The 12,788-nt window shown below is 45.6% G+C and overlaps 1 protein-coding gene across 7 annotated transcripts in view; it reads right to left on the reverse strand.

Moving 5' to 3' along the window:
- Positions 1-878: 878 nt before the first annotated feature.
- LOC102776246 (IQ motif and SEC7 domain-containing protein 1-like) overlaps positions 879-12,788 on the reverse strand; it is a 165,214-nt gene continuing 153,304 nt past the window's right edge. For all 7 annotated transcript variants that reach the window (XM_087833936.1, XM_087833935.1, XM_087833932.1 and 4 more), the window contains 4 exons: positions 10,056-10,217; positions 8,474-8,701; positions 7,871-7,920; positions 879-7,070 (listed from right to left, as the gene is read on the reverse strand). In XM_087833936.1, coding sequence (XP_087690062.1) covers positions 5,826-7,070; positions 7,871-7,920; positions 8,474-8,701; positions 10,056-10,217 — 1,685 coding nt within the window. In that variant the 3' untranslated portion in view covers positions 879-5,825. The remainder of the gene's footprint in view (positions 7,071-7,870; positions 7,921-8,473; positions 8,702-10,055; positions 10,218-12,788) is intronic.

Raw genomic sequence — 12,788 nt, forward strand, 5'->3', positions numbered from 1 at the left:
ATTCATGTTATAATACAGTTTCATTCAGTGCAGATACTGTAATAAATACCACATGCAAACCGATAGTGGAGAGCAGACCCGGGCGGGAGAAAAAGACCTAATTTAAGCGTTTAAAGGACCATACCTGCTTTTTTTCTGCATGTTCTTAAACTGGATTTACTGTAAATTACTTTCACAAGAGTCCCGACGCAGTTTAAGCAGATTTGTGTCCTCCCAGACTGCAAGTTCGTGTCTTCACAGACACTTGAATCCTGCTGCAGATAACTAATCAACCACAGTGAGTTTTGTTCTTATCTCTTGCGTGTAAGAATTGACAGCGACCTGACAAAAGTGTTGCACCGCTGGCTCCGATGGTAGCAAAGCAATCCAAGAACTAACAAGAAAAGTGGCCTTGAAACACGAAGAAGCAGATTTTGGCCTAATCCTAACCCACAGACACTTGGCACATGGTGGGCAACGGCTCGCCAGGAAGCCAGGACGTTTATATGTCACCGGTTACTGTTTTGGTCCACAAAGACTAAATCTGGGGTTCTCACAGTTTGGATGACCAAGTGGCAATTTAGAAAGAATTTAGAGAGCACACAGTTTAAGGCAGTAGAGGCAAAATCTAGCAAAACACGAGAGAAATCTAATCTGACACCTGCAGGTGACACAGCAGTCCGGCAGTGTAACTATTATAGGCTGTTTCCAGTCATGCCTGCCATGGGGCGAATAGACAGTAATCAACCTGTAGTGTATATATATATATATATATATATATATATATATATATATATACACACATACACACACACATATATATATATATATATATATATATATATATATATATATATATATATATATATATATATGTATATATATGTATATATATGTATATATATACTTTTTAAAATTTCTTTATTTTTTACTGTGGACCTGTTGTAAAACAAACCCAAACAAACAACTGAAATTTCTATAGCAGAAAGTGAAGAAACAGGAACTTTACAATCATTTCTCTGTTTCTTTTATGTGATTGCTCTGGTATAGTGGGAATGGTCTGGCCCCTGGGCCTTATTAGATGTTACCAGTGATGATTTATCTGCAGCAAGTGTCAAGTTCTCTGCAAGTGAAACTTAAACCGAACAGTGGACGTAGGAAGGTAACAAATCTCAACATGGTGGCGCCGTAACACAAAGTAAATACGGTTTGAAGTTCATAAACATGCAAACGAGGGGTACGGAGCTTTAAGATGGGATGTTTACTGAGGATGTGCTTGGGCATGCACTGAGACTGAGTGAAATGCTGTGTTTTCCCTTACGAGGTAGGTTTGATCCAGTGCTCCTCGAGAACTTTGTTTTGATGTTTCTGTGGTGTTTGCCGCTTTAGTCTGGAGTCGGCGTGGTTACTGTAAGGCCTTTAGAAAGAGACAAAGTCTTTCTGCAGGTGATTGTAGATGCATGCTATGGCCCTACGGTCCAAAAATTCTTAGCAGCTCAACATGAAGTGTTAATTTCAATGTTGTTTGATAGCAGAGGTGTTGCTTGTTTCCATTAAAAGGGTGAAGAGAGGCTTTGTGATGATTCAGAGGTGTGCAGGCGTGTGTTTGCTTGAGCATGCTGTGGGTTGAGTCAAAGTAATTATCACAGTCTATAATCAAAATATTAGAAGAACTTGTATGTCAGTTACAGAAAATCATTATTGTTTGTTTTTTTAAATATATTAAAATTAAAAAGGATTGAATACTTCCATAAGATGCCCAAATCAGAAAAGAAAAAAAATCTCACATTATAAGCACATAACAAAATTAAAAATGCTAAAAATACAAAGCAGCCCAAGGAGTACAGTATGTTAGTAGAAGCTTGCCACACAACAATATTGATAATAATATCAGTAGCACGCTCTAAAAAGTCAAAGGGGTTCTTCAGATTGAAAACAACAGGGAACCCAAGATGGTTCCCTGAGGAACGCCGTCAAACGATTCCAATATGTGACTGTATTCCCACAAACCTCGCACACTCAGGGCTTTACTGTTCTCACTAAGAAGCCCGACTAGCCCGAAGAACCCAGATGAACTTTGGTTTTTAGAGCACACGTTTTGTTAATCCAAACAATTCTGAACCTCAGTTACAGATCGATGCTGTTGGCCCCACTGAAAACAGAACACACTGTACAGTTAATATCTACAGTTGGTGCATTCACGTCATCACAGGGAGACTAAAAATATGTCGTTAATGTTTGCATTCAGAGGAATTTCCCATCATCCACCAGTTAAACTCTGGCAAATATTTATATGAGGCTGACTAGCAACCAACACTGAAAGTTTCATTTCTAGTCAAAAAATGCAAATGGCTGGTAAAATCGTTCAAGTGGTGGAAGAACTTTCTACCAGCCATCACGGGCCTCCTGCCCTGACATCCGGTGAGACTGATTAAAGGAAGAAAGGAAATACACTTCAATACTGGCATGGTAGATTTGAACTCAAAGTGCAAAAATGTGTAAAAATGAGTTTGTTCAAGAAGATTTCACTCGGTGTGACACGGAAACATGTTCTGCACTTCAGTCCTGTGAGATGTTAGCGAGTCCTTCGAATGAAATTCGGTCCAGGTTTCAGGCTCCTTTGTGTCTTTGTTGGATGAACAAGGCGACGAGCGGCTCAGTCCTTCAGCCAGACTTTTAAAAAATGCAGTAAATGGCTTCGATTTGCTGTTTTGAATGGACACAAATCATTATATTATTGATTTAGACGCTGAACTGTCTTTTGTGAACATTATTATTTATATTGTACCATCACTATGTCTGAAGGCACCTTATTCTCTATTTTGCCACACATCGAATGGGATTAAAGTTGATTCACCCTCCGAGTTTTTCACACGCTAACGCAGTTTGGACTGGGTGGGAAATTAACCCTTATTTTCCATTTATCATATTTTCTCAATTGTTTCATATCTTAGTAAAATAATAGAGAGTTTCAAACCACTGCTGAGAACCCAAGTAAGTGCAGAGGTGAATCTGAGATCATCTGGATGAGTAGGTTCTTATTTATTTGAATAAAGCTTGCTCCTTGTTGCCAGTGTTTTCTACCCATTACATATGAAGACAGGCGTAGGTGCTGAAGCGCCTTAAATCCAATTGATTTCTGACGGCAGTCAGTCAGAGGGCAACTAGTCTGGTTACAAAACAAAGGCCGGCTGTATCAAGTTTATTGGAAAAACACCCTTTGACCCACTTGTCTGAACCTTAGTAAAGACTAACCTGAGTTGCTATATTTAATTCTATGACTCCGTCACACTGGAATAAAACTGGGACTGCAACCTCCTTATGGGAGGCCACCTGTCTCCAAACAGTTGCAGTCCGGCTCAGACTGACTGGTGAAGGCTTGTACAGAGACATGTTAATCAGTCCGAGTCAGCCCGTCCTGATAGGCGTACATATTCTGCATCTCTGGTGGCGGTTGCATTCTGGTTAAGCTCCTACACCCGTGTTATTCTGGAGTTAAATCGTTACCCTGCAGCACTACGTCACTACTTGTGAAGGAATTTCTGTTTCAAATCAATGAGGTTCGACTGTAAGGATTTCATGTGAACTTCTGTGTCTGTCGATGGCAGCAGATTTGCACTGATCACAAACAGATTGCATGTAAATGCCTCATTCAGTCACAGACTGGCAGCAGATCGATAGCAGACCGACTCGTCATATTGCATTTTTATCGATATCTCGATGCACCAAAGTTGCTGTGACGATGGCAGCTAGAGACCTGGCCCCCATCTTTGAAACAACCACTTCAAAGGCAACAAGGTCACAAGTGGTGGTGCCACAGGGTCTTTGCCCTCCTCTTCTGCTAAGTGCCAAAGCTAAAGCAAAGTCTTAACCCTTAAACGTGCCTTTAAAGAGTTGTAATAAAGAAAGCAGGGCAAGAGGAAGTTCTGATAGTTTAAAAAAATCCAGTCTGATTGTCTAAATCGTGTTTATTACAAATGAAACCTGGCGAGTTTTATTGAATTTCGTTTCACTGTCGTCTTTGGTTTGTTGTGACAAATGACTTCAGTCACTCACTCGTGCAGTTAAACACACAATCACACATCATGAGTCTGTTTATAGCTGCCAGCTTTATGATCACCTGCATGCGATGAGTTCAGGGGATGTCAGTAATTTAAAATAAAAAAAGTACTCTCCTGAAATAATCTAAATAATATCTGTCTGTGCATCTAAAGACAATCACTCGTATTTATTTTCTTTACGGCTCCTAATCCTGATTTCAAGGATCTTTATCTGAAGATGTTTAACATAATTTAGCCTCATCAGTGATCGACGTTCTGCTGTGAACCAAAACAAAAATGAAACATTTTAAACGTTTGGTACGTTGTGATGAAGATTGATTATCAGAATTATTAAACGAGTCTTGCGTCAAAATGTTGGTTTCGTAAAGTAAATCCAAGCCTTTAATTTCCCACCCAGTTCTGTTAAGATGATAAGTTAGAGAGAGAGTTACACGTTATTTAACCTGAACAGTTGCATCACTTCGTTTAGGTACCGCAGCTCTCATTTGCCTGTCCGGCAGCTTTGGGCCCAATCTCCGTCTGTGGCAACGTAGAGGGTCACATACAACATGGAGCATGAAGTACAGCTGAAAGCTGCAGTGTTATATTATCTGAGTATATCATAATTTGTGACAAATTCAGGCTTATGCTTTCATATATACTTAATAACAAGGGAGAGCATTCACAGGTTTAGCACAAATGATCAAATAAATCCCCGTTACATGAGGAAATAATTGGGAATTTCTTTAAAGTCCCAATCCAAAACAACAGCGTAGCAGTCCCTGCTGAAACCCTGTAATCCACAGACGCTAAAGGCTTTTAGTTATTTTTGCAAAGGTAAAAAGACACCTGGAGTGTTTGTTATGATGGCTTATTTAAAGGTTTTAGAAAGTTTATTGTCCACCTAGACGGTCAAGTGTTCCGTATTCTTCACTTCTTATGGCCAAATAAATGCTGGATTGGGGCTTTAAATCACAACAACTCCCTCCCCCTGCATATAGAAGTTTAACCACAGTCACACTGACACTTATTAGCTATTGCACAGGTCATGCATGCCTGTCTAAGACACAGAAACTGCACCATATTAACGCTAACCACCTCTGCTTGTCCGTAACGCCTCATGGCTTGTAAATATGTCAACAACCAAAACAAGAGTGCTTTTGTGCGGAAAACAAGGTGGTGTAAGACGACTGCGTTTTTTGGAAAACGCGACCCGGACTCGCTTCGTTCTCCGCTCTCTGTACATTACGTCAGGCGTAATCCTCGGGTGTATATTCTCAGGCACTGTTCCCTTCACGTCTGGTCCCTGAACCGTTTTTTTCCACAACAGCACACAAATTCCTACGATGTGGCACGAACACTTCCCCTGTCGATGAAGAACTACAAATATGTCCTCCCAGCTCACCTCTGAAGGGCACTACGGGGGGAAGATGAGGACGTTTTCACCAAGACATCGGGACAATGTGGGTGTTTTCATCTTCACGTGACTGAAAACGGCATGATTCACGTTCTGGATGCTTTTCGCTCCGCGAGCAGCTTTTTCTGGGAGGATGTGCTCCCTGTAAGAAGCATCCGTCAGTGTGTGTGCGTCTTTCTACCTGCGGGGGAAGTGGATGTGGAAATAACACAGGCTGAGAAGTTTCCTCTTCCCCGCTCTCACCGCTCTCCTCCTCACCAGGCGTCCGCTTTCATACGGCTGCATTTGTCCTCCCCCTCCTCCACCTCTCCTCCTCCCTCTCCTGCTCACTACCACCCCCCGGCGGCTCACTGCAGGGTGACGCGCCACTGTCCTAGACTTCTGCCTCCTCACACGACTGTGCTGATCCGGCTGACGGGCTTGGATTTGGGGCCGCCCCCTTGGCTGCCCCCCACCCCCGGGGGGTGCGGGGAGAGCGGGGCGGTTGACGGGGGAGGCAAGGGTGAATGCGGCGGGGGAGGCGGGATGGACGAAAGCGGTGGGTACTGGGGGGTATATGGTTTCGGAGGCGTCTGGGTGACGAGGCGTGCTGAGGGAGTCTGGGGCGGCGGGGTGGAGAAGATGAAGTGGGTGGAGGGGGAGGCGGACGGGGACGGGCTGAGCGGGGAGTGTGCGTGCACGGCGTGGTTGTGAGAGTGTGTGTGAGCGTGGGGGTGGGGCTGCGAGTGCGAGATGGTCAGCGGGAGCTTGGCCCCTCCACCTGGCCTCCCCGCCGCGGGGTGCGAGTGGAAGAGTCCGTGTGGGGTAATGGGGGTGACAGGGGAGTGCGGGGACAGCGGCGGTGGCGTGGTGAAGCCTGACGCCATGTTGTAGCGCGGGTGCGGAATGATGACATGTTGCATCCTCTGATGCTGCTGGGTATGAGAGGGAGCGCAGCCGGACGGGCCTTGCCGTCGGGGTGCGGAAAACCTGTGCGAGAGGACGTGGTGCTGCGGGACGCTCTGCATGTGGTAGCGGTGATGGTGATGGTAAGGTGGGGGTGGTGTCTGCTGCTGCTGGTGCCCAGTAACACTGACTCCGCCTCCTCCACTGTTGGCGTGGCAATACTGGGCGTGCAACGCTTGGAGCTTGGATTGTGCCCCTGCCGTACCGCCTCCCCCTCCAACTCCTCCCGAGTCCGACTGCCCGAGGTTGGGCGATGGGGAGGGGCATGGGGAAGGGGAGGATGGGTGGGCGATGGGAGGCGCGGGGGCGGGGTAGTGGGGGGGTGATGATATCATCAGGGGACTCGGGGGACCCTGTGGAGGCGGTGAGGTCATCGTCAGGGGACCAGGAACTTTGCCTCTGCGACTGCCGAAGAAATTCCCTAGTCGGCCTCCGCCAGTCGGTCCGCCCCCTGCCGGCATCCCTCCGCCGCCCCCAACCCCTCCCCCGCTCGCGAGTGGGGAGGGGGTGACCCCTCCCTGGTTGTGACAGAGCCCCGGCCCACCCCCCACCCCCGTACCGGGGCTCTGAGTAGGGCGGTGTGGCCGGTAGGCTGCTGGAGATGTAGGAACCATGATAGGGCTGTAGGAAAGACCTCCATCAGGCAGAGGGCGCTGCTGGTGAGGCCGGGGGCTGCTAATAATGGAACCCTGAGAAGAAAAGAAGAAGAGTTTAACATACTGGGTCAGCATTTACCTCAGATTCTCACAGACCATCTCATCTTTCTGATGGAAAAAAAACCTTGACATGAATCATGCAGATTTTAGGACAAACGTGCAGAAGAATCACGGAAGAGGTTAAAAGACAATAGAAATGCACACACTGAGCTCCTGAAGGTAACGTGTCTGTAACGTGCTTTTCTGCCACAGAGGAAAGTAATTATTGATGACTGAAAGATAGATCACGAAGGCCTGTCAATCAAAGCAGATAATTGAAGTGTTAAGACGTAACTAAATCCAAAGGGACGAGCGTCTAAAGAGCCTCAAGTGGCCACTAGAGGAACAGCAGTTTTGCGTCTTCTTTTCAGTCTTGTAATCCCAAGGACATAAGCTCCCTGAACTCGAAGCTCTGACCAGGATATTCTGATTCACAAAGCTGTCAGTCATCCTTAAATCAGCTGACTGATTCTAACAAGTGATTGAATTATTTTAACATTTTCAAATATGCCTTATAGGAGCAACTTTACATTTTATTCTTCACTTCATGTTTTACTTATTTCACAGAAAAGGCCTCAGTACTCAAGAGAACTTTAGAGAAAGGCTGACCCATCCTATTTTGAGGTAACACGGTGGCTAAACTCTGAAATGAAAAAGGGACATGAATACAAATGAAGCCATGTTTCAGCGCTCACGTCATACGTGCACAAACACAAGTTATGAATCAGACAAACATGCATCAGCAGGGTGTGTGACAGACGGCATGCTGGGAAGTCATGTCCCGCCCAACTTACTTCGATGGTACTGTCCAGTGACCCCACACTGTTCCTACGACCCCGCTTCCCTGTCACCCAATCAGAATGAGGCAGGTTAAAACGTGGTTTCACATGCATTCTTCACTCAGTAAACAGTTTTTTCCACTCTTTGATCTGTATGATGTCATGAAAAGGGAATACCCTTATATGGGCATCACCTACACTTTCTTCCTGCTGTTCAAACGTTTTATTAATGAGGCTGACCAGCCTGATATTTACATACTTAAATATTTGTGCATCAGTGCTAATTAACAGAAGGGTGCATTACTTGTATTGGCTGATTAAATCACAGCAGTAAACCACACAGTTTCCACAGTAACGTTTTGCATTTTCATGCTGTAGTTCCCACAGTTATCCAGCAGGTGGAGACAGAGCACCACAGCATCACATCAAACTTCCATCTTACAGGCATTTTACCATTTTAGATTTCATCAGTTGCATAAGAGCACAGGTTTGCTCTGACTCGATGCATCATACTAAAAACCTGGAGCTGCTCTTCTGTCGCAGAACAGGCAGAGCGAAAACCACACACATCTGTAACATGTGAACAAGGCAGGCCTCGCATCGAACACCTGTCCTCACCTGTCTCTGAGAGGTCTCTGAGCGACGAGCTGAGTGCCGTGCGCTTGAGTCCGTCCACTGTTGCGTACGTGTCGTCGAGGCTCGGCCTTCCCAGGGTACCGTTCACCACCTCACTCTTTAAGGTTCCTCCACCACTGTTTGCCCCGCCTCCTTGAGTGCCCATGCCTCCCGGTCCTCCGCCTGTCAACATGCCAGGACGCATGACGCCTTTCTGCTTCTCGAGCTCAGCTGAAAGGAAAAAGGAAAATCAGGAAAGCTGTCATTAACAACAACTGGCTGGATCGCTGTTCACTGCAGATTTGGAATCTACTGCTGGTGAAGTCAGGCGTGGAGGCTTGAAAGGCAACACATGCAGGCTAAACGATGCATTATAACATTGAAATATTTGAATTTGCACATAAATAACTGAATTATAAGGCTGGAGCCGCAGTGTCAGCAGTAAATGTCACCCATCTATTTTCTGCCCCTTATCTTGGGGTGTGGGCAGTCCTAAGCAGAGATGCTCTCCCTGTCAGACATCAGAGTGTTCTCAGCTGGACATGCCTGACACCCCTCAGCTAGGACGCATGGAGGAGGAATTCGATGTGTAGGAGGAGCAGCTCTTTCCTAAATACCGAGCTCCTCACTCTTCCTCTTTTAAGAACCCAGAAGTACGCCACTCATATTCTTCTGCTCACTAGCCGCAGCTTGAGTCCACAGACGAAGGTCTGAATGTAGATCGATCGGTAAACTGATAGCTCAGCTACCTCTTCACCACAACAGGCAGGTACAGCATCGCTGCAGACACCACACCAATCAATTTGTCAATTTCCTGCTCCCTTCCTCTCTCAGTAGTGAACAAGATTGAGATACTTGAGCTCTTCCTCATCCTGGGGGAGCAACTCATTCCTCGGTTGCTGAAACCAGCAGCAAAAGAACTTCAGAAACCCGGACGGTCCACGCTGATACTGGGAGGTGTTGTACTCGCAGACATATGGATGCTAAATGCTAAGATGAGTTGACAGATATAATTGTTTGGCTGTTAATATATGTGAGCAGCCTGCCAAAGTGAAGTGTGTGGGAAGTTCTTCATATACCGTGACTGCAATCAGCCTGAACTCATTATTAGCTGCAGTGAGCACAAATCCAGAAGAGAAAAGAAATGAGAAAACAGATTCTGAAAATAGTCTCCAACGGCGCACCCTGTCCTAAGCCCCGCCCACCCCTCCCACAGTGCATACTCCAAATCAGCTCATGTGGAATTCAAACCCTCCAGACTCAAAGCTCTACTGGAACTCCTCCGCTGTGTATGAAAGCACCTGTGATTGGTCTGAAGCCTGTGAGCAGAGCCCAGACGAGGGGCAGAAAAATTATTATTTAAAAAAAAATTTTTGTCCAATGAAGCGACTTTAATTAAATAGTTATTTGTACCTGTAGACACGCTCAAAGTATCTGGTTCTGACCCCGTGACGATCACTGCTAACAGCTACAACCACGTCCACCACAACCTTTGTGTCCACTGCTGGTTTCAGTACTGCTTTGTCTAATTATCCTTTATTTAAGGTCCCACTGAGCCTCCCACTGCTGTGACAGGGACACTTACACTCCACCCTGTACTTCTCCATTTCCTGGACCTCTGCGATGCTCTCTCGGAGGTCAGAGGTGAAGCGTGCCCGGTCCTGCTGGCTCGGAGCGTTGAAGACGATCAGCACCTTCCTCTCTCCTCCGGGGTTCGCGGACGTCAGCCGGATACCGTGAGGATAATCTGAGTGAAACACAACACAAAGACATTCAACCTCATTAGTCCTCTGATCTCTGGATGGTTGGGGGTTAGAAAGTGCTGCGAGATGATTGTTGATGAACTTGAACTGTAATAGTTTCCCAAAAAGTAAAATGACCCCCAAATTTTGCAAACACCAGCCACTAGATGATTGTTAGCATTTGGCGCACCTGTCAGCAACATCCGGTTAGATTTGCGTCATGCTAGTGTAGCTCAAATGGTCTCAAAGTATTTAAAGAGGACATTTTGCCACGCCCTCTATTTTCGCTCTCCTCCTTTATGTTTGATTACATGATTGGTGGCGCGTACCCTGGAGCTGGGACGGCGTGCCACCAGCTCACCAGCACAATGTCATCTCTGCATCAGCAGTCAGTCCTGGTTCGGCCGTCTGTTGTTATCTCTGCTCATGAGAATTCAGTTTAATCGCTCATGTTTCCCTTTGTCTGCACTTCTTTTGGTTCACCCACCTCCAGTTTCCAGACCTGCTCTGTCCTTTCGATGCTCTTCCCTGCTTCCTTCTAGCCCGAGCCCCAGCTTTGGTCTCAGTCTCAGGCTCTCACTTACAAATCCAAGCCTAACTCCCAGTTTTCCATCATCCATTTCTAGCTCCTTGGTATTTTCTCTGCTATGCTAACACCAGCCCAGCTCCTCACAGGCTCTTTGTCAGCGTCCTTGCCGTGTCTAATAAACTGTCCTTAACCTGTGTGGGGTTCAGACTGCCTCTTTTTCACGTTTTTTTGTGATATTTTTCTTCTGGTGTTGATAAATGGTCACAATATGTAAAAGAGAAAGTAATTCAAATGAAAAAGAAAATACCTGCAACTCAAATCTGAAGTGACGATTGTGGAGGCAAGAAAGACGCTGCAGCACGCCGGCGTGCTTCAGGGGGAGCAGAGTGTCTTTTCTTCTTTTTTTGGATGTGGATATTATTTGGAGACACAGAGGCAGGTAAAGTGGCCTGCTGTGAACAGAACTCAGTGGCTGCAGTATAACATAAATAAGGTTTCCCTGCAGAGCTGAGAATAGGAATATAACTCTGATGAAGAGCACAATAACGCTCCCTGAAAGTAGAAATCATAGTAGGAGTCTAATCTAAGGGACATTTCATCCAGATGGATGGATCCATTCAATTTTTTTAAAGGGCTTGTTTTGCACTGATTTCCTTCCCTCAAATCCTTCCTCACATCTCCAAGCTCTGCAAATCAAACAGATGTAATGTACGCCTCAACGTGTGTGGATGGAAAGCCGGAGGCAGACATGCATTAAAAGCAGGAGCTGGGGTGGAGGTGGGTTCCAAAGTGGCTTGCAGATGTGCAGCAACTGCATTAAAGCGCGTTTTATGTTGTATTGTTTTATCTGCTTTGATTGACAGTTGTACAGACTCTAAACTTTGTTCAGTAATGAAACTGAAGTAATTTAACAGCCTGTACTTTGAAAATAATGAATTGGTATTTGGAGCAGTCTGTGTTATTTCAGTTTCATCAGAAAACAGTGTGCTGATCTCTGCGCCTCACCCCTCCTCACGGGCGGCATTAATCTGATTGAGAAAATAAGATTTGTGTACACGCACACGCAAACCTTCCTACCTGCCTCCCACGCGACGTGTGCACACACAAACACACGCACCCACGCGGCTGATGCATGACTGTGCTGATGAATCACATGGGACAATCTGTCCTGGTCGCAGTCATCAGCGCCCAGGACCCATTTAGCTCCAACTGGAGAACCAGAACTGTCAGCAACAAAAAGCACCAACTGAACGAGCTCTGAGGCGACACTGGAACGACCGACTTATACGTGACACGATGTAATGTGATGCAATCCAGTCAAATACAGCGTAAGGAACAGAAGACAGCTCAAAATATTATCATCTCTGTCTCACGAAACCTACAGCCAACAGTCTTCTTTCTTTTTCAGAAGGCTGCCAAAGTTTAGTTTTAGCCATGATGATGCTGAGAAATAAAAGAAGGAAATCTTTATATCATGTGTTTATTGAGACTAGACTGTGAATCAGTTACCTTAATCACAGCAGCTCATGAGACTGTCCAGTCCTGCTTTATGGCTGGAAATATCCGGATTATGTGAGAGCAAACCAGGAATCATCAGCTTTCTTACAGCTTTGGTTTGATTACTCCCCCTGGATATGCTTCTTGTCTCATACGGCTTTAAACTGATAGCTTGTTGTTGTTAAAGAACCTTTCACTCTGAAACCTAAACTGGATTAAAACGAAATAAAAACAGAAGCTAAAGAAAATGAAAACCCTGTAACTCTATTCTTCACATCTCTGGTATGGAATAGTTGGTTAAGTTAAGGAAAAGATTCAAATAGACTCGAACATAATGCTGACCACAGGTTTGAAAGCAAATGTCTCACATGATCACAAATGAGCCACAGTCTCTTTACTGGCTGTTTGTGCCATGATTAGTAGCACTGCCTGACACATCGCAGTGGTCTGCCACAAGAAACACACTGCAAAGACCCACATCACTGCCAGGTGAGAGCAGAAGAGATGAGAAAGCCGAGCATTGTTAATGCAGCTAAACCTGTGACTCTGC

The sequence above is a fragment of the Neolamprologus brichardi genome, chromosome 20 (genome assembly GCF_056152115.1).
Source record: "Neolamprologus brichardi isolate AB-2024 chromosome 20, ASM5615211v1, whole genome shotgun sequence".
NCBI classification, from domain to species: domain Eukaryota; kingdom Metazoa; phylum Chordata; class Actinopteri; order Cichliformes; family Cichlidae; genus Neolamprologus; species Neolamprologus brichardi.